Below are 21,634 nucleotides of genomic sequence, written 5' to 3'. Positions count from 1 at the left end.
TACGAAAAGTTATGTCATTTTCTGACTGTTAATTACTTGCTACTCTTCTCCACTTTGCACTTTGATGCAATTTATAATAAAACCACGGAGATCCCAAAGAAACTTTCTAAACAGAGGACCTTCCACATGAACACACACTCTGAAATCATCCTGTTTTAATGTATTTTACTTCTAACAGAACTGAGATCACATCAGGAAAACAGCATCACCCTGGGTTACATGGTAGGTAGGACAAGGTATTAGCTCTTAAAACATTGATTAAACCAAGATTTAACCAATAAGTCATTTGATCACGAAAACAGAAAAAAAAAAAAAAAAAGCTATTGCAAGATTTAGAAACAAACACAAGCACTTACCCTTCTGCTAGAGGTCCGCGTAGCTCTGCCGACTCTGAAGGAGGCTGTATTCTCGTGGTTACTTGAAGAGGCAGAGGAATCAGTGCCTGATGAGCAAGAGCAAAATTAGGGAAGTTCACAAAAACTTTTAGATCCGCTGTCTTTTGGAAACACTGGATACTCTGGAATACTAATTTTGCTTTTAGTATCCTACAGTCACTAAGTTGTATCTGCCTCTATGCGACCCCATGGACTGTAGCCCGCCAGGCTCCTCTGTCCATGGGATTTTCCCAGGCAAGAATGCAGGAGTGGGTAGCCATTTCCTTCTCCCTGGATCTTCCCAACCCAGGGATTGAACCTGTATCTCCTGCATTGCAGGCAGATTCTTTACCGCTAAAATCACCGGGAAAGCCCATATCTGAACAAAAATGTTAATTACCATGAGAAATAAATTTTGAGATTCAAAAAAATTTTAAAACATTAAAGTATTTTCACAAAGTTCAAAAAATTGAAATGTGATCCCTTTTGATGAAGGTAGTGAAGCATGTCAAAGAGCATAAGCTCTGGAAGATGACAGACTATGCTTCCAACTTAGTTCTATTAGTAACTTAACATCCCACATATTGGATTCTGTGCTAATGAGCTCAGCTTGTGTCCAAGACACAACAAGATATGCTGATGATCCATTAAAGGATGTCCACTGGGGAGAGATGTGAATAATGGTTCCCACCCTACCTGCTCTGCCCATGATATTTGCCGGCCAAGTCCTGGTTTGTCAAAAAAGCACAGAGAGATCTTTGTTGTCTCATCATGATCATAAAAAAAGCCAGAGACCTTGGAAGATATGTGTGCACAAAATGCCATGTTGATGAACAATTTTGTTTATTTACAAATGATGCTTGCAATCCTTATCCTTTCAATTGTGCAACCTGACAAGAAGTTCACTGTGAATCCTTAAGAGTGGAGAAAGCAACTCCTCTGCTTGCAGTGACTTGAAAAAATGGGGCTACCCACTGAAGGAAGTTAAATGTGGGGGATTATAAAGTATGTGACTTGTAATGGAATGAGATGGATAAGAGATTTCTTAAAAGCTTTTCTATACTATTTGGGTTTTTAAAAAAAATCAACTATGACAATAAAAATAAAAATTTAAAACCAAGGAGATCTTCATATATACATACATTTAATGATATTTATGATTATTTAAAAGTTACTACCTGAAAGAGTCTCAGTGATTGAAGACATATTAAGAGAACTCAAAACGGCGAATGAAACCTGAAGAGGCTCTATGTTTTCCTAAACAAATAAAAGGGTAGAAATTAGATATCTTTAAATTCAGTGGACATATAAAAAATGTGCCCCAAAGAAAATAAGATATATCTTTGTAGAACAAATTGTAGTAAGCATAAAGATTGGAAATCAATAAGGGATTAACTAAATTTAAAAAAAGCAAAATAAGATACTGAATATAATTGTTTTATAATATTTACAATCATCCTAAAGGAAACCACATTTACTAACTATAATTCACCAAAATAATAAAACTTTTAAGTGAAGGGTAGGCACTGATGATCCACCAATAAGTTACTTTGTGAATCATTTGAAGTCCCATATCCTAACCCCGATAAAGTAAGAAAATCTATTAACAAATACAACCTTACATTACAGTATTTTTCAGGCAAGCTTCAAGACAAATATAAATGCAAATGTCAAATCTTTTCTTTTACACAGCCAGTATAACGGTAGCTGTTAAATTTTCATAGATAAAATCTGTCAGGTTAAATATCACCTGTGTGCTTAGAATTTTTTATCAGAAATCAACGCTGGATTTTATCAAATGCTTTTTCACCACCTACTAGGAAGCCCATATCATTTTTCTATTTTATTCTGTTAATATGAATTCCTCAGACTGTTTTTCAAATATTAAACCAACTTTGCTTTTGGGGGTAAAATCTCACTTACTCATAATTTATTCCCTTTTGCATATTAATACGTTTATGAGGATACTGGACTGTAGTTTTCTTTTCTTATAACTTCTGATTATGGTATCAGGTTAAAGCTGACAGTGATAAATTGGGAAGCATGCTCAACTCAATTGGAAATCAGTCCTGAATATTCATTGGAAGGACTGACGCTGAAGTCCCAAAACTTTGGCCACCCAATGCAAAGAACAGACTCATTGGAATAGACCCTGATGCTGGGAAAAATTGAAGGCAGGAGGACAAGGGGCTGACAGAGGGCAAGATGGTTGAATGGCATCACTGACTCAATGGACATGAGTTTGAGCAAACTCTGGGAGATGGTGAAGGACAGGGAGGCCTGGCATGCTGCCGTCCGTGGGGTCACAAAGAGTCAGACATGACTGAGCGACTGAACTGACTGACTGAGGCAGAACCAGTATGGCACCTTCCTTAAATGACAGAATTCACTAGTAAAGTCATTTGGACATGAATTTTCTTTGTGGGAAGGTTTTACCCACAGTTTAATTTCTCTAGTTGATACAGGGCTAATGACACCACTTGTTTCTTCTTGAGTGAAAGCAACAGTTTGTGTCTTTTAAGGAATGTAGCTTAAGTTCTTGAATTTACTGGCACAATATAAAGTTGTTCATAATATTCTTTTATTATCCTTTCAATTATCTATTATTAGGAAATTAGTCATGTTGCCTCCCTTATTCCTTGTATTGGTAATGAGTATCCTCGCCTTTTTTACTGAACAGTCAGATTAGAAGTTTACCATTATTTTCTGTAGCACTGGCCTCCCCTGTTGCAGAGTGCAAGCTCCAGGGAGCTCAGGCCTCAGCAGCTGCATCTCCTGGGCTCTAGAGCTCAGGCTCAATAGTTGTGGTGCACGGGCCCAGCTGCTCTGAGGCATGTGGGATTTTCCTGGACCAGGGATCGAATCTGTGTCTCCTGCATTGGCAGGTAGATTCTTTACCACTGAGCCACCAGGGAAGCCCTACACTTATTTTTATTACTTTCTTTCTTTGATCTTAGTTTGATTTTCTTTTTCTAATTTCTTAAAGTGAAGACTGAGATCATTAATTTCATACCTCTCATTTTCAAATATAGCCTTTAATTTTAAAAAATTTCCCTAGGCATGGCTTTAGTTGTATCCCACGTTATTTTTGTCATTTTACTGTGGTTTATATCTTTTAACTTATTCCACTTTGTTTATAGCATAAGAACCTCTCCCTACCTTGATGCCATGCTAATTTGGTTGCATATAAACAAAAAATTGTTCTTACTCTTGCTTTGAACAATTGTCCTTACGAAGACTAATTAAAAAGGAGTCTGTTATATCTGCCCCAATATTTAGCATTTTCAGTGCTCTTCATTCCTGCGTAGATGCAGACTTTCATGCAGAACTATTTTTCTTTTGAGTAAAGGGCTTCCTTTTTAATACTTCTTCTAAGGCTAACCTGTTATGGTAATAGAATTATTTCAACTTTCCTATGTCTGAAAAAGCCTCTATTTCACTTTTTGTTTTGAAAGATGGTCTCACTGAATAGAGAATTCTCACTGGACGCGTATTTTGTATTTATTTTTTTGCTCTAAGTACTTAAATACATTTTTTAAAAGATGTTGCTATACTGTCTTCTGGTTCCCATAGTTCCAGCAAGAAATCTGCTGCTGCCTCTCTTCCATTTTGTCTTAGGTCAGGTGTCTTTTCCTCTCTGGCTCCTTTTAGGCCATTTATTGTTGATTTTAAGCTTTCTCTGTGTTACATTTCCTGTGCTGGGAATTTGATGAACTTTAGGATCAATAGGCTTCTAATTCTAAAAAATTTGAAAATTTTTCAGCCATTACTTTTCAAGTATGTTTTTTCTGTTCCTTTCACTATCTCCTCGCCTTTGGAAACCCTAATTACAAGCATTTTGTACCACCTGAAGTTGTCCCAGATCATGAATTGTCTGCTTATTCTTGTTTAGTCTTTTTCTCTGTGTTACTGAGAATAATTTCTATTGCTACATCTTCAAATTCACTAATCTTTTCTCTTGCAGTCTCTAATATGCTATTAATCTCACCCAATACATTTTTTACTCCTGGAGATTTTAAAGTATAGAGTTTGACTTGGGTCTTTGCTTTATCTTTTGTGTTCTTAAGATCAATCTTTTCTCACATTCTTGCACACACAGGAAATATAGTTAAAATAACTCTTTGATTGTCTCTCCACAAATATTACCATAGGTATCATGTCTGGGTCTATTCTTATTGATTGATTTGTCTCCTCATTATGGACATTGTTCCCTACACAACTACTAATTTTTACTTGAATGCCAGGCATTGTGAATTTAACGTTATTTGGTGCTAGATAGTTTTTGTTTTGGTGGGAAGGATCAAACCGTTTTATTGAGGGCCTTCAGAGGAGGGATGAAGGGCTGGGTGGACAATTACATCTGATGCCTACAACCTGGCTTGGATCTCCACAGCTTCACGGTTGCTGAAAAAACTTCGTATATTCTTGGGTTTCCTTATGCAATGCAGTTACATGAATACAAGTTGGCTGTTAGTCTAATTCTGCTCCATTTAATGAGTCAATACTCTGAGCATCTGACACCCTCTGAATTATAAGGTTTTGCTATGAGGGTTGGTGGGAACACAATTCCTGGCCTATGTGCATGCATGCTAAGTCACTTCAGTCGTGTTCAACTCTTTGTGACCCTATGGGCTGTAGCCCACCAGGCTCCTCTGTCCATGGAATTCTCTAGGCAAGAATACTGGAGTGGGTTGCCATGCTCTCCCTCCACGGGGGTCTTCCCGACAAAGGGATTGAACCCAAGTCTCTTACATCTCTTGCACTGGCAGGTGAGTTCTTTACCACAAGCACCACCTGGGAAGCCCTGTGTGAGCGCTAGGCATTTCCCTCTGCTCCATTTGAGCGGTTCCTCCCTGGCCTGGGGCAGCTTACAGCAAAGGTATGTAGACTAGCACTGACTCCAGCGAGACCCTTAGCAGATCTCCAGAGTTCTCTCTGTGCAAGTCTCTTCTCTGGCGAACTCCAGCCTCCTTCACCTTCCCAGGCCCAAACTGCATCTTCTCAACTCAGGGAGACTTCCAGGCTCCATCAAGGTAACTCCTCCCTGTGCCGCAGCCTGGAAATCCAGCCCAGGCAGCAAGATGCGGCTGTCATGAGGTTCACCTCCCTTGTTACCCAGGGATTACTGTCTGTGCTTCTAGGAGTCAGTGTCTGGGAACCACCATTTCTTATCTTTCTCTCTGGCTTTTGAGTTCTTTTTCACGGGAATATAAATTAGGTCCCTCTTACTCCATCTTGGCCAAAAGCAGAATATTCTTATTTCAAGGTTTAATAGCAGGAGAGAATGAATGACAGTCCCAGTGTAAAACAGGTAAGTAAAATTAATAGGTAATTCTCAAGAGAAGAAATTCAAATGGCCTACAAACATGTGAAAATGTTCAAACCTCACTAACAAAATTTTCAAGTAATCTTTTTCTCCTATTAAGCTATTAAAAAAAAAAGTACAGTTAATACTCAGAGTTTACAAAGATATAATAAAACAGGATTACTTATAGTACTGTGAGTTCAAACAAGTACACGCTTTCTGAAAGCTAATTTAGCACTATGTATCAAAAAATTTAAATCCCTGAATCCAGTTATCCTACCTGTAGAAATTTAGAAGAGCAATTTATATTTATAATATATTGATTCTAAGATTGTTGCTCTTTCATATCTTAACACCTTTGAAATCTGAGTACATGGTATGTGTCAGTTTAACTTTCAGCATTTTTTCTCAAAGAACAGCACATCTTACAATCAGTAAGTTTCCAGGAAATATGCTATGTTCAAGGAGTCATGGAAGTTATTGTTTTTAACAGGAGAAAACTGGTAGTAATCTAGCTAGAAAATGCATTAATTTATATCATGACCCACCATTCATTTTGTTTCATGATTTCAAAGTATAATTACTACTCATGCAAATAGGTGAGGTATGATGAAAATGTTAACAAGTCTGTTTCATACTTTCCACACTTACAAGATTCTCTCCCTTGTCATCAAAATTTGGTTGAGGTAACCGCTCAGGAACTGGAGACTGTTCAAGCAGCGGGGGACTGAGGCTACTTAAATCCTTTTTACGGACAGGTGTTTGTCCTTTACGCAGTGGAGTGTTAGCTGGCAAAGATTCATCAAACACTTCAGGGCTTAGGTCCTCTCCGAAAGTAACTCTCTTCCTCTTATTGGTATTTGGCAAGGCTGTGAAAATGAAAGTGAAAGCTACTCAGTCATGTCTGACTCTTTGCAACCGCATGGACTATACAGTCCATGGAATTCTCCAGGCCATAACACTGGAGTGGGCAGCCTTTCCCTTCTCCAGGGGATCTTCCCAACCCAGGAATCAAACCCAGGTCTCCTGCATTGGAAAGGCTAGTACTTTACAATTTTCTTGACCTTCTGTAGATAACTACATTTCTTATCTAAAAGGCATATCCTAGAATCTTAACATGACTGGATTGGCTATTCGTATAATACAAAACATAGTTTGTAGAGAGAAAAAAAGTTTAAAATGGAAGAGATATACAGTATTTCCAATTAAAATGTGGTAATAAATTTTAAGTAAATTTTGCATGCTGATTTTAGATGACAAGAATGGAATATCATTTCCTCTACAAATTTCACCATTATACAAAAAAAAAAAAATGGATAGATGAAATGGATAGAACTAATTCTGAGACTCTCTACAGAGATTCCATCCCCTACCCCTCAAATGTTCTTCATTCCCAGGTAATTTCAGAAGCATCAGGCATTGGCGGGTCATTGCAAATATCACAGACTATCTCAGATGTTTTTAATAACAAGAAAATTATATCCATATGCTTCAAAATAAACCTGAATTTCTTACCTGCTGTTTGTTCTTTGCAACAGTTTGCAAGACTGGAGGTTAAGCTTGGACAAGTCCCATCATTATAGAGGTTGTCATGGTGTTCCTAAACAAAATAAACAACCATGAATAATTTTACATGTATAAATATACATACACAGTCATTAAGAAAGGCAACTTGGAATTTCTTTTCTGCCAAGGATAGATACTATACAGTACTGCAGATTACCTTTACTTTCATAATTGCTCTAACTTAAAATACCATGATATTAGCCACAAAGAAAAACTGGGTTTCCTAGTTATTACTCTAGTAAGTAGTTTTAAGCCAAAATGAAAAAACAGTAATCCATAATGTGGGCTAAATTCATTTCCTCCTTTTGGATCTGGCAAATGAAGTTAAGGAAAATACGAGTGGCCAGAATTACAGTGTACTCTGGACAGTGTCAACTGAGGTATACTGTATAAATGATCTGAAGTATAAAACTTTCCCCAAAACAAGAAAAAAAAAAAGTATGTAAATAGCATAATAGGGTATTTTGGGTTTTGGTTTTCTTTTGTTTAAATGTGCACTATTTTTATTTTATTTGGACCATTTTAAAAGTTTTTACTGAATTTGTTACAATATTGCTTCTGTTATGTTTTGGGTTTTGTGTTATGTTTTGTGTTTTTTTTTTGGCCACGAGGCATGTGGAATCTTCAACATACTATATTTCATACTGAGTGTAAATGGAAAAATAAAAAGCAAAAAGAAAGTGCCCAGTGCTAATACAAGTGAGAAAGAGGAGGCAAAAAAAAAATTAGGGTGAGACATTTTCCGCTAGGAATATATGACATAACATTTCAGAGGTACTTCTGGGAACCAAAAGCAATCTTTATTCGATTTGCTTTAGGAGGTTTAGCTGTCTACTGACCTGCAGGCTTTCTACACACAGCTTCACAGCGGGTTTCTTCAGTACCGAACGTAGGACAAATGTCTTGGAGGATGGAAGGTCCCTCTGGCACAGTGGGGTAACCAGGGACCTGACTTCGGGAGCTGTGTCTGTGCTCACTTCTGTACATTTATCAACTGAAACGGCATCACTGGATCCTCTCCCTTCTATGGAGGCAGCATCCTGGATTCCTTCAACACAGAGTTGTAACCATGAGGGGGTATACGTCTGAATCAGTGCATTCTACACCAAAGGTAGTGCGTATTTGCAAAGGGGGGAACGTGCTCCTCAGAAATTCAACCCTAAGACATCCTGCTTAGAGTGTAACATCTGGGATTTCATTTGGAAATACAAAGAAAAAGAAAGAGAGAAGTGGCACTGGTCACAGCTTTTAGTTCAAATCGACTACTGAGAGTAAAGGTAAGGAAGGTGTTTCGGCTCCATGGAAAGTTAAAGAGGGATACTTGGCTCAGCTATTAACTGTTAACCTGCCTCCACTCACGACACCTATGATGGCCATCATGAAACTAACCTGAGCTAGACATGAATCTTGACCAATTTTAGTGCTGCAATCAGAAGCATTTTTAGGATGCCAGCCTGGTAGGAGGGAGAGGACAAGATGCTGAGGAGAAAGATTATCAAATAAAACAATTCACATTCTGCACTTAGCTGCTAAGTCGTGTCTGACTTTTGCAACCCTGTGGACTATAGCCTACCAGGCTCCTCTGTCTATGGGATTTCCCAGGCAAGAATACTGGAGTGGATTGCCATTTCCTTCTCCAGGGGATCTTCTTGACCCAGGTATCAAACCCGTGTTTCCTGCACTGGCAGGCAGTTTCTTTACCACTGAGTCACCAGGGAAGCCCTCATGTGCTGTTAAACAAAGCAAGGCTCCCCCTGCAAATTTTCATAGACAACCACTGCCTGATGACAGGCATGTCACAAACATATTCTGGGTGCTTAAGAGATAACAATGATAAACACAAGAGTCAAAGCCTCCATGGCCTGAGGACAAAGAAACAACATAAAATATAGTAACTGGGAGGCGCAGAAGGAAGGAGGTGGCTGTGCCTGTAAAAGGGCAGTATGTCATCTCTCATATAAGAAGAGTTCTGAAACACTTGTACTAAACCAGGAGCCCCTAAAATGCAAGGAATGGTTTCAGTGTGTCCAAATGTTCACATAGAAGTAAATCAACCAATGTCTGTCTACTGAACAAACATTTCATGGGTGGATCAGCACAGGTACCAAGGAAAAATGTAATACTTACCACTTGAAGCCTCTGTAAGTTCTGAAAGTAGAGGAGACTCATTCATTAAACATCCAGACTGTAGATTTAAACCAGATGCATATTTCTTGGGGGGAAAAAACAGTAAAGAAGTATTAAATTTTATTATTTACAGGATTACTATTTTTATAAAGATTTGAGTTAGCATTACGATTATCTGGAAATCTGATGTTAAATCAATCAACACATCAGTTTATTATCTAGTTAATTTTTACCGAAGTATGTAGGAATAGAACTAAAAACAGTATTCATTCTCATTGACTCCTAAACAGCCAATCCAACAATGCTCAATTCCCTAGGAAGCGTTCATAGGGCACAGTTTTTGCTGCCTTATTGTTTGAAGTCTAGAAAACTATGTTAACTACTTTCCTTAAAGAGGAAATTCTCAAAATAATGAAATACAAAATTACTCATCAAACAACAGAAGATATCAAAAGCTAGAAAGGGAAAACCATTAATGGTCAGGGTAGAAAACACACTCCTATTAACGTGGAAACCATTTCTAAATCATGATGTGTGTCCAAAAATTAATCAAAATTCTGATAAAAAAAATTACTGTCAGATGATTTCATATCAACTAGAATAGGGCAGAGAGAGCAGAGATTATAAGCGACTCTGAGATATACATGAAACTCATGGATCCTGACGGTTGACCATAATGGGCAGCAAACATCTACTAAGCCAGTCTAGACAGGATCAACAGGACATGTGCTGGATCTACATGACAGAGAAGGTGCAAGGAAAAAAGCTTCCACGCTACTGGCATAAGGTGTCTTCTCTCACTAAAGAAACAGGAACCTACTGTATCAAAGCAAAACTAAGGGTTGTGAGAGAACTAGCTCTCTGTTTACACTTGTGTGAAGGTCAAGGATTCTCGGGTTGGTGGTACTAGTGGTAAAGAATCTGCCTGCCAATGCAGGAGACATAAGAGATGCAGGTTTGATCTCTGGGTCGGGAAGACCCCCAAGAGGAGGGAGGGCATGGCAACCCACTCCAGTATTCTTGCCTGGAGAATCCCATAGATAGAGGAGCCTGGTGGGCTATGGTCCATAGGGTCTCAAAGAGTCAGACACAACTGAAGCAACTAAGCACGCACACACACAAGGATCTGAAACAGTATTACTGAACTCATGTTGATGATCATCTTTTGATGATATTGACAGCCTCTAGGCAGTTATAAGCAACAACAAAAAAATCCCTATGGCTACTTGAAAGAAGTGGGGAGAGCAAGGGAAAAATTGCTAAATGACACCTTGCTTTCCAGCCAGTATTAAACCAGTGAGGGGCTGCAACGCAGCCATGCCAGACCCCAGACCATGGGGGTACAGCCCAAGTGTAACTGTCACCTCATTTACCAGGTCTATGTAAATAAGATGCTCATATGTCTTCTGCCCACAGTAGACAAAATGCTGTTCAAGGGCGGGACTGGGACTTTCTCACCATGGTACCATTGGTATCTAGAATAATACATCACAAATAGAAGATCACAGGGCTTCATCTTTGCATAGTGTTTTTCATATCAAAAGCAACATATTGATCAAAGCAGTCTCTCATAGCCAGTAAGCCAACCAACCACAAAAAAACTGAACAAGCAGGAAATCCCTCAAACACACACAATTTAAAACCCATCTCAAATATAGTAACAGCATGTTGTTGTTCTTGTTTAGTCACTAAGTCAAGTCCGAATCTTTTACAACCCTGTGGACTGTAGTCCCACCAGGCTCCTCTATCCATGGGATTTCCCAGGCAAGAATACTAGAGTGGGTTGTCATTTCCTTCTCCAGGGGATCTTCCCGACCCAGGGATTGAACCTGTGTCTCCTACATTGGCAGGTGGGTTCCTTTACCACTGACCCACCTGGGAAGCCCAAAACACTGCAACATAACGTACATAAGTACTAAAATTGCAAAAGGTCATTGATAGTCCTCAAACTGGCTAGCTAGAAAAACCACAACTTCATTTCCTGTTCCCAGTAAGTGAATTACCTGGGAGAGATCAGCAAAGGTTTCAACAGCACACTTCATGTCCGTACTGGGACAAGCAGCGACACTGACATTCCATGTCTGGAGATTAACCGCATCAGTTAGATTTACGTCAGAGCTGCTTGGACAGGATATTCTCCGACGTTTGGATGGTGACTGTGCAGAGAACTCAGACAGCTGACATTCACCAAGACTTTCATTTTTGGCTAGGTAACAAAACAAAATAAAAACAAAACGCAGGTTCAAATATTTTCTTTTACGATATCATTTGAAAATTGCACCCATCATCATAATTTCATGTAATTTAATGCTTGAACATAAATCCTTTAACAATGAAAAGGAAAAACTAGCAGTACATTTTTATTCAAAAAAGGAAATCTAACTGAAATGCAAGAGAACATGACTAGTAAGAAGATAACAATTATCAGAATTAACTTTCTTTGGGCTTTCAAAAGATACAAGATACTTTTGCATTTCTGATATAATACCTCATTCTATTTTTAAATTTAAAATGAAACCTTTTCTTTTGAACACTTTAAAGGATGTGGTTATGTTCCAATATTGGTTCTGTTATGTCTATGATTTTATGAAAAACACAGCCACAATTTTTCCTGGGTACAAAAAGGGAATTTAATTGTCTACAGAATTTATAGCAATTATGTAAATAAAATATCTTAAAGCTCAGATAAAAACTGAAAAATAGGTAAGTAACAAATTACAAATATAAATGAGTACATGGGAGCAGGCTGTGTACTGCAGAGGCAGATGTACTGGTTTGTATTGAGTAACAATGCTCTGCAATCAAGCAGGTGTTGAAATGTAACTGAAGATGGTTCAAGAAACCAAACAAAACCATTTGGAACTTTAGGATTACGTCAATTATAGCAAGGCCATGATTTAGTCTAATCCTGGGGTCTGAAATGCTTTGTGATTGGAAAAACAAAAGTGACAGAAAAAATTACCAAAAAAGTTACAATCTATGTCGAAGAGTGTTTTGCCTACGTTCTCCTCTAGGAGTTTTATAGAATCTGGTCTTACATTTAGCTCTCTAATCCATTTTGAGTTTATTTTGGTGTATGGTGTTAGGAAGTGTTCTCGTTTCATTCTTTTACAAGTGGCTGACCAGTTTTCCCAGCACCACTTGTTAAAGAGACTGTCTTTTCTCCATTTTATATTCTTGCCTCCTTTGTCAAAGATAAGGTGTCCATAGGTGCATGGATTTATCTCTGGGCTTTCTATTTTGTTCCACTGATCTATATTTCTGTCTTTATGCCAGTACCATACTGTCTTGATGACTGTGGCTTTGCAGTAGAGCCTGAAGTTGGCAGGTTAATTCCTCCAGTTCCATTCTTCTTCCTCAAGATTGCTTTGGCTATTCGAGGTTTTTGTATTTCCATACAAATTGTGAGATTATTTGTTCTAGTTCTGTGAAAAATATCGTTGGTAGCTTGACAGGGATTGCATTGAATGTATAAATTACTTTGGGTAGTATACTCATTTTTACAATATTTATTCTTCCAATCCATGAACATGGTATACTTCTCCACCTATTAGTGTCCTCTTTGATTACTTTCATTAGTGTTTTATAGTTTTCTATGTACAAGTCTTTTGTTTCCTTAGGTAGATATATTCTAAGTATTTAATTCTTTTCGTTGCAACAGTGAATGGAATAGTTTCCTTAATTTCTCTTTCTCTTTTCTCATTATTAGTGTATAGGAATGCAAGGGATTTCTGTGTGTTGATTTTATATCCTGCAACTTTACTGTATTCATTGATTAGCTCTAGTAGTTTTCTGGTAGAGTCTTTAGGGTTTTCTGTGTAGAGGATCATGTCATCAGTGAACAGTGAAAGTTTTACTTCTTCTTTTCCAATTTGTATTCCTTTTATGTCTTTTTCTGCTCTGATTGCTGTAGCCAAAACTTCCAGAACTATGTTGAATAGTAGTGGTGAGAGTGGGCACCCTTGTCTTATTCCTGACTTTAGGGGAAATGCTTTCAGTTTTTCTCCATTGAAGATAATGTTTGCCGTGGGTTTGTCATATATAGCTTTTATTATGTTGAGGTATGTCCCTTCTATTCCCACTTTCTGGAGGGTTTTTATCATAAATGGATGTTGAATTTTGTCGAAGGCTTTCTCTGCATCTATTGAGATAATCATATGATTTTTATTTTTCAGTTTGTTAATGTGATGTATTACGTTGATTGATTTGCGGATATTGAAGAATCCTTGCATTCCTGGGATAAAGCCCACTTGGTCATGACATAAATCACAGCAGGATCCTCCAAGACCCATCTCCCAGAATATTGGAAATAAAAGCAAAAATAAACAAATGGGACCTAATTAAAATCAAAAGCTTCTGCACAGCAAAGGAAACTATAAGTAAGGTGAAAAGACAGCCTTCAGAATGGGAGAAAATAATAGCAAATGAAGCAACTGATAAAGGATTAATCTCCAAAATATACAAGCAGCTCCTGCAGCTCAATTCCAGAAAAATAAATGACCCAAAGAAAAAATGGGCCAAAGAACTAAACAGACATTTCTCCAAAGAAGACATAAAGATGGCTAACAAACACATGAAAAAATGCTCAACATCCCTCATAATCAGAGAAATGCAAATCAAAACCACAATGAGATACCATTTCACACCAGTCAGAATGGCTGCTATCCAAAAGTCTACATGCAATAAATGCTGGAGAGGGTGTGGAGATAAGGGAACCCTCTTACACTGTTGGTGGGAATGCAAACTAGTACAGCCACTATGGAGAACAGTGTGGAGATTCCTCAAAAAACTGGAAATAGATATCATATAGACATATGATCCAGTAATCACACTCCTGGGCATACACACTGAGGAAACCAGAATTGAAAGAGACACATGTACTCCAATGTTCACTGCAGCACTGTTTATAATAGCGAGGACATGGAAGCAACCTAGATGTCCATCTGCAGACGAATGGATAACAAAGCTTTGGTACATATACACTATGGAGTATTACTCAGCCATTAAAAAGAATGCATTTGAATCAGTTCTAATGAGGTGGATGAAACTGGAGCCTATTACACAGACTGAAGTAAGCCAGAAAGAAAAACACCAATACAGTATACTAATGCATATATATGGAATTTAGAAAGATGGTAATGATAACCCTGTATACGAGACAGCAAAAGAGACACAGATGTATAGAACAGTCTTTGGGACTCTGTGGGAGAGGGTGAGGGTGGGATGATTTGGGAGAATGGCATTGAAACATGTATGTTGTCATATGTGAAACGAATCACCAGTTCAGGGTCGATGCATGTTACAGGATGCTTGGGGCTGGTGTGCGGGGATGACCCAGAGGGAGGATAAAGGGAGGAGGGTGGTGGGAAGGGGGCTCAGGAAGGGGAACTCATGTACACCCGGGGTGGATTCATGTCAATGTATGGCAAAACCAACCAATATAATATTGTAAAATAATTAGCCTCCAATAAAAATAATAATAATAATAAAATAAATAAATAAAAAATTTAAAAAAAGAAAAAAAGTTACAATCTAAAACTTATGGTAAGGAGTATGGCAGGCTATTAAGATGTCAGAATAAATATATCTGTTTACAGTATCAGTGTTGGGTGTTTGGTATTCACACAAATGCTTAATAAAATTAGTAATAATCCTCTAAAAAACCAAGGGTTTGACAGAAAAACAACAAAACTCTGTAAGCAATTACCCTTCAATATAAAAATAAATTAAAAAATAAAAAAAAGAAGGGTTGTTTACCCAAATCTATGGCACACCCAATTTTAAAGATGAAAGAGTCCACGGGCTCTGACATTATAACATTTAACACTTAATTGTGGCAATATGTAAACATAAGGTGTATGTTCAGGAATGATGTTTTTTCAAGAGAAATCAGAAATCTAGATTTTTGTGTGAAACATCCCAAATTTTAAATGTTAGGCTCCACTGAAAAATATGGCTCTATTCAGAAAAGACAGCTTTCACACTATAGAAGTAAATCTTTTTTTTAACATCTCAGAGGTTTTATCTCAAAAGATGCAAAAGTCCAAATGGACTGAATTCTTTGTACTCACTTGAGCCGCTGGTCTTGAACACTCCTTCCACCTCTGAAAACTCAGGACAGTTAGTCATTTTCTCGTTTTCCTTTATGGAGTTAAAAGCCAAATGGAAGGCAGACATTTGCTCTCTTAAAGAACAAACATTTCGATACAAAGCAGGGCTGCCCTGTTAAAATATAGAAGCACAGAGGACATTACAAATCAAGCCAAAAATGGGCTTTTTGAAGACCAGAGGTAAAAAGTTAATAGAGAAGAGACCCTCCTCCCTTGAATCGATCATTTTTAAAACAATTTTTTAAATTTTCTGGCCACGCCACTCAGCATGTGAGATCTTAGTTCCCTAAGAGTCGAACCCGTGCCCCTGCAGTGGAAGGATCCCTTTAGTGGAACCGTGGAGTCCTAACTACTGGATCAGCAGGGAAGTCCCAAATCATGTGTTTTCAGTCTGAATATTCAGTGTGCTGCCCTCATCTCTGTTTCTCCTCTCTCCTACTTGTGCTGAGTTGCTGAGTTGTGTGCAACTCTTTGCAACTCCATGGACTGTAGCCCACCAGGCTCCTCTGTCCATGGGATTCATCAGGCAAGAATACTAGAACGTGTTGCCATGTCCTCCTCCAGGGAATCTTCCAAACCCAGGGATCAAACCCAGGTCTTCCGCATTGCAGGCAAATTCTTTACCATCTGAGCCACCAGGGAAGCCCAAGAATATTGGAGTGGGTAGCCTATCCCTTCTCCAGCGGGTCTTCCCAACCCAGGAATTGAACCGGGGTCTTCTGAATTGCAGGTGCATTATTTACCAGCTGAGCTACCAGGCAAGCCTTACCAAAGAGCAACTGCTACTCTTGTGGTAGCTATTAAAAGTTAATATTACTATAAACATGGAGCAACAGACTGGCCAGTACTGATATTGACAAACCCATGGAGGAAACAAGAGAGGTCTGGAGTAGATGGGAAGCACTTTACAAAGAAACCCAGACAAAACACATCCCAATTATTTGAGAGTTAAACAAATCTTTACATTCGATGACATCCCTGGTGACTCAGATGGTAAAGAATCTGTCTGCAATGTGAGAGACGCAGATTTGATCCCTGGGTCAGGAAGATTCCCTGCAGAAGGAAATGGCAACCCACTCCAGTATTCTTGCCTAGAGAATTCCATGGACAGAGGAGCCTAACGGGCTACAGTCCATGGGGTCACAAAGAGTCGGACACAACTGAGTGACTAACACTTTTACTTTCATGAGCGCTGAGTTATATATGTTGTTTACATAAGATGTATATTATCCCTTAAAAACTGTACAGAAGAACTTTTCTTCCAAAGAGGAACTATGGATGAACAGCAGGCACATGAAACAATGCTCAACATCACTAATTAGGGAAATGCAAATCAAAACCTCAGTGAGGTATCACCTCACAGCTGTCAGCATGGCTATCAACAAAAAGATCACAGATCAGGACTTCCCTGGTGATCCAGCGGTTAAGACTCCATGCTTCACTGCAGGAGGCATGGGTTTGATCCCTAGTCTGGTAACTAAGATCCTGCATGCCACATGGTGTGGCCAAAAAAAAAAAAAGGAACCCTCATTCCTGTTGGTAGGAATGGAAATTGGTGTAGCCACTGTGGAAAATAGTATGGAGGTCTCTGAAAGAACTAAAAATAGAACTAGCACATGACCCAGCAATTCTCCTGGATATATAACCCCCAAAAACCTCTAACTCAAAGAGATATATGAACCGCAATGTTCATAGCAGCATTATTTTCAATTGCCAAGATATAGAAGCAACCTAAGCATCCATCAATGGACCAATGGATACACAATGTATGTACATACACTGGAATACTACTCAGACATAAAAAAAGAGTGTAATTTTGCCACCTGCATCAAATGCACTTGGAAGCCATCATGCTAACTGAAATCAGACAGAGAAAGACAAATACTGTACGATATCACTTATATGTGAATCTAAAAATCACAGCAAAAATAAAATAAAAACACAGCAAACTAGAGAATATAACAAAAAAGAATCAGACATCTATAGAGAACAAGGTACTTTTTATGGGACGGGGGCAATATGGGGTTGGGGGGTGGTGAGTGGGAGGTAAAAACTAGTGGCTGTAAGAGAGGTTACAAGGATATATTGTACAACACAGGGAATATAACCAATACTTTGTAATACCTATAAGTGGAACATAAGCTTTAGAAATTATATAAAAAGTAAAAATTAAAAAATTAAAGTCAATATTAAGAATGTTGTGTCTACACAGTTAGTGAAGGGTTTACCCCCTCTCTTCATAAAAGAAAGAGAGACTATATAGAGATTAAGGTTACAAGAAAACAACAAATCCTGGAGACAGAGCTACGAAGAAGGGACAAGAAGAAACGATTTGGAAATTTTACCAGATTTTGCTAAAAATAACATTTGGCGATTCTGACTTGGCCCCTGTGCCATGTGGAGGTCTCAGCATAACTAGTTCCATCCACGCTGGTCTCTATTCATTTCTATCCATACTATACACAGCTCCCCAGGGGCCAGAACAAGAGACAGATGTTTTGCGGTAGCTTGGATACTTCCCTACACATACTCTCTCTCCTTTGGCAACCCCGAGCTAAATCCTTCTGATGTCATAGGGGGCTTACTTCCTCAGAGCTAGTCATCTACTCAAACTACAAAGCCAAATAGTTAAAAACAGAGCTCTCTGGAAACTCTAACAGCTGAAGAGTCGTCAAATTAAACTGGTACTAGCAGGGGTTGGGTAGGGAGCTTCCCGGGTGGCTCAGTGATAAAGAACCTGTCTGCCAATGCAGGAGCTGTTTAGTCGCCCAGTCGTGTCCAATGCTTTGTGATCCCATGAACTGTAGCCCACCAGACTCCACTCCGTTGGATTTCCCAGGCAAGAATATTGGAGTGGGCTGCCATTTCCTTCTCCAGCCAATGTAGGAGACGTGGGTTTAATCCCTGATCTGGGACGATCCCCTGGAGAAGGAAATGGCAACCCACTCCAATATTCCTGCCGGGAAATCTCATGGACAGAGCAGCCTGGCAGGCTACAGTTCATGAAGTCGCAAAAGAGTCAGACACAACTTAGTGACTTAACAATAAAAAGCAGAGGTAGAAGTGCCAGATAAATGTAAGTCATGTATAATTTAAGAGTTCTGTTTCCCATAAAATAAATTACTGATTAAGTTCCCCATCTAGAACTTCTTCCCACCCACCACCCCGACCTGTATTATTTAGACTAACATATTTCCACTGATTTGGAGCTTACAGCTATTTAAGGAATTACACTAACAAGCAAAAATAAAATAAAAAATTACTTCCCTTTAAGATATCATATGGAGAAAACGCTGTTAAAATCTTGAAGCCATGTTTGATGGTGAATCTGCTCACACTCTTGACTTTATTCCCAGTTAAATACATTCATAAAGCAAACTTTGTTACATAATAGAACATTTAAAATTCAAACAGGTTGACAATGTAAACCTTTATGACATAAACAGCACATTACATTCATAAAAAGCTGGTGGTCAACTCTCATCTGAGATACAGAGAAAGAAAGGGTTTATCCTAAAGCCATACAATTTATGTTTAATGTACCTTTTTTGTAAACTTATATTTGAACATGGGAGGGTTAGGTTTAATCTCCTAGGAGTCTGGCCCATTTTGAAATCTGCTTTAAACAAATTAAAGGTTCCCCAGTCAAAATCACTGTTCCTCTATTTCCTGATAGGAGAAAAAGAACAATGTTCATATATGAAAAGTAAAGGAAGCATTAAAAAACATACTGCTTTTTTTCATACTTTTGTCTTAGGAATTATACCATTCGATCAACATTCTTTCCCTGTGCCAGAAACCATTTGAAAGGCTCAGAATACAGGAGGAAATGACATTCTAGAGTGAAATTCTGAAAACGTATTCATATAATTTCGAGGACAAGAGGTGCCACTGAGAAGCTAAAAAAGGAGTGTGATTCGGCAATAACAGTACCACTCTACTCGAGTCAGGACAGCACTCCCTCTGAAGTAACATCTGAGTTGAAACGAAAACAGTAAGTGGGAGACTAAAGAATTCACCTGCAAAGCACGAGACCTGGGTTCAAACCCTGGGTCAGGAAGATACCCTGCAGAAGGGAATGGCAACCCACTCCAGTATTCTTGCTTGGAGAATCACATGGACAGAGGAGTCCACAGGATCGCAGAGAGTCGGACAAGACTGACTGACCAACACTATGAATATGAATGAAAGGAAGATACGAAAAGAGGGAGGCATTCTGCAAAAATAAGCCAGAATAAGAGGCCTGGAATGAAGAGAGGATGTGGCAGAAAGAAGGCACGGGTGCCCAGAAAATGGCAGGAGACAGGCAGCTGAGGATGGAGTGGGCAGGGCTTGGATCAGGGAGTGCATGAAGGCTTCGAGATGGGGTTTGAGTTTAATTAAAGGTGTGACAGGAATCCACGGGAAGGTTTTAAGATGCAGAGTGACTGATCTGATTCATACTTTAGCATTTTTATTATTTTTTTGTTGTTGCACCCCGTGGCCCGTGAAATCTTTGTTCCCCAACCAGGGATTGAACCCACACCCCCTTGTATTGGAAGGGCGGAGTCTTAACCACTGGACTGCCAAGGAAGTCCCTTCTTCATTCTTGAAATGTATCTCTCTGACTGCTCTGCGGGATGGTGAGAAATAAGGAGACTAGTTATGAAGAAGCAGCTGGTGATTCAGGTAGGGCTGTAGCAGCCGAGCTGAGAGATGTGAGAGCTTACAGAGGTTTCTGAAATGATGTGAAAAGGCAATGCTGGGTTGGATATGAGAGATTAAAAGCAAAGAAACCGAGGAGACTGGTAGGTTGTTGGCCAGAGCAACTGGATGATGGTGTGTGCTGAGATGGGGAAATGGTGGGGAGTGGAAATCTAGAGTTTAGCTGTGACTAATGGCAACCCAGTCCAGTGTTCTTGCCTGAAGAATCCCAGGGACAGAGGAGCCTAGTGGGCTGCCGTCAATGGGGCTGCACAGAGTCGGACACGACTGAAGCGACTTAGCAGCAGCAGCAGCGTGTAATGCTCAAAGTGCTTACTGAAAAACCAAAGGGAAGATGCTGATTAGGCAAGAGGGTATCTGAGTATGGAGCTCTACCGAACTTTGGGCCAACCTTAGACATTTTGGAGTCACGAGTCTATAGACAATGTCCAAAGCCATGGAAAGGATTAGTTTATGTAAGGAAAGCAACAAAACGGAGGCAGAGGAGAGCCTAGGGTGCTCAACATTTTTGAGGGGAGAACTAAAACAGGGAGATCCGCAGAGGAAAGGATGACAATAACAAGAATGAAATGAGGTGAGTTTGGTGTCCCCAAGAGCCAGGCAAAGTGCTTCAAGGAGGGAGTAGCTGAGTTCAGTCAAATGTTGAGGCAAGGCTGATTAAGATGCAAAGTAAAACTTAATCAATCATGGTCTTGGCCAAGGTGTGGGCCATTTGGGATCAATGCAGAAGCCCAGGTGGAGGGGCTACAGTCGCTGGAGACGATGGAAGAGGAGTGAGACAGGACAGACAACTGTTCAAGGAGCTTCCTGTGAGTGACGGGCACAGAAATGGGACGCCGTGGGGGTCGAGAGAAAGCTAAGTGGTAGTTGTTCAGTCATGTCTGACTCTATGCACTGCAGCCCACCAGGAGGCTCTACCCATGGAATCCTCCAGGCAAGAATACTGGAGTGGGTTGCCATTTCCTCCTCTAGGGGATCTTCCTAACCCAGAAATTGAACATGGGTCTCCTGCACTGCAGGCAGATTCTTTACTGTCTGAGTCACCAGGGAATCCCCTGAGGAAAGTTAAAGGGACAGATAAAGATTTGTTTGTGCTAAAGGAAAATGACTCAAAAGAAAAGGTTGGATAAGACAAATGCAGAAGGGAAAACAGGTGAAAATAACACACACAGTCACAATAACATAAAGATTTGAATACTCAAGTAACTCATCTACTGGGAAGTTGTAAAGGATGGGAAGTGCATATATATGTTTATGATAAAAGGGACGAGGAAGAAAGAGGGCTAATTCTTCATTGAACATGGTAGGAAGTCAATAGCTAATGCCTTAATACTCAAAGAATAAGAAACAGCAATTAGAAAAAAAAAGAAAAGAAAAGACATCCCAGTTGGAAAGGGAAAAATAAAACTGTCACTATTTTCAGATGACATATGTACAAACACAACCAC

The 21,634-nt window shown here is 39.2% G+C and overlaps 1 protein-coding gene across 1 annotated transcript in view; it reads right to left on the bottom strand.

Annotated features, from left to right (window-relative positions):
- CDCA2 (cell division cycle associated 2) overlaps positions 1-21,634 on the bottom strand; it is a 45,032-nt gene that overhangs the window by 16,756 nt on the left and 6,642 nt on the right. The window contains exons 5-12 of the mRNA XM_055427246.2: positions 15,444-15,594; positions 11,376-11,578; positions 9,373-9,457; positions 8,085-8,293; positions 7,195-7,279; positions 6,331-6,548; positions 1,553-1,631; positions 357-442 (exon numbers count right to left, since the gene is read on the bottom strand). Of these exons, the coding sequence (XP_055283221.2) occupies positions 357-442; positions 1,553-1,631; positions 6,331-6,548; positions 7,195-7,279; positions 8,085-8,293; positions 9,373-9,457; positions 11,376-11,578; positions 15,444-15,594 (1,116 nt within the window). The remainder of the gene's footprint in view (positions 1-356; positions 443-1,552; positions 1,632-6,330; positions 6,549-7,194; positions 7,280-8,084; positions 8,294-9,372; positions 9,458-11,375; positions 11,579-15,443; positions 15,595-21,634) is intronic.

The sequence above is a fragment of the Moschus berezovskii genome, chromosome 7 (assembly GCF_049115385.1).
Source record: "Moschus berezovskii isolate FMDL1 chromosome 7, NW_MosBer_1.0, whole genome shotgun sequence".
NCBI lineage: Eukaryota > Metazoa > Chordata > Mammalia > Artiodactyla > Moschidae > Moschus > Moschus berezovskii.
Note: the sequence above shows the minus strand (reverse complement) of the source record. Positions and strands in the feature narration are given on the sequence as shown.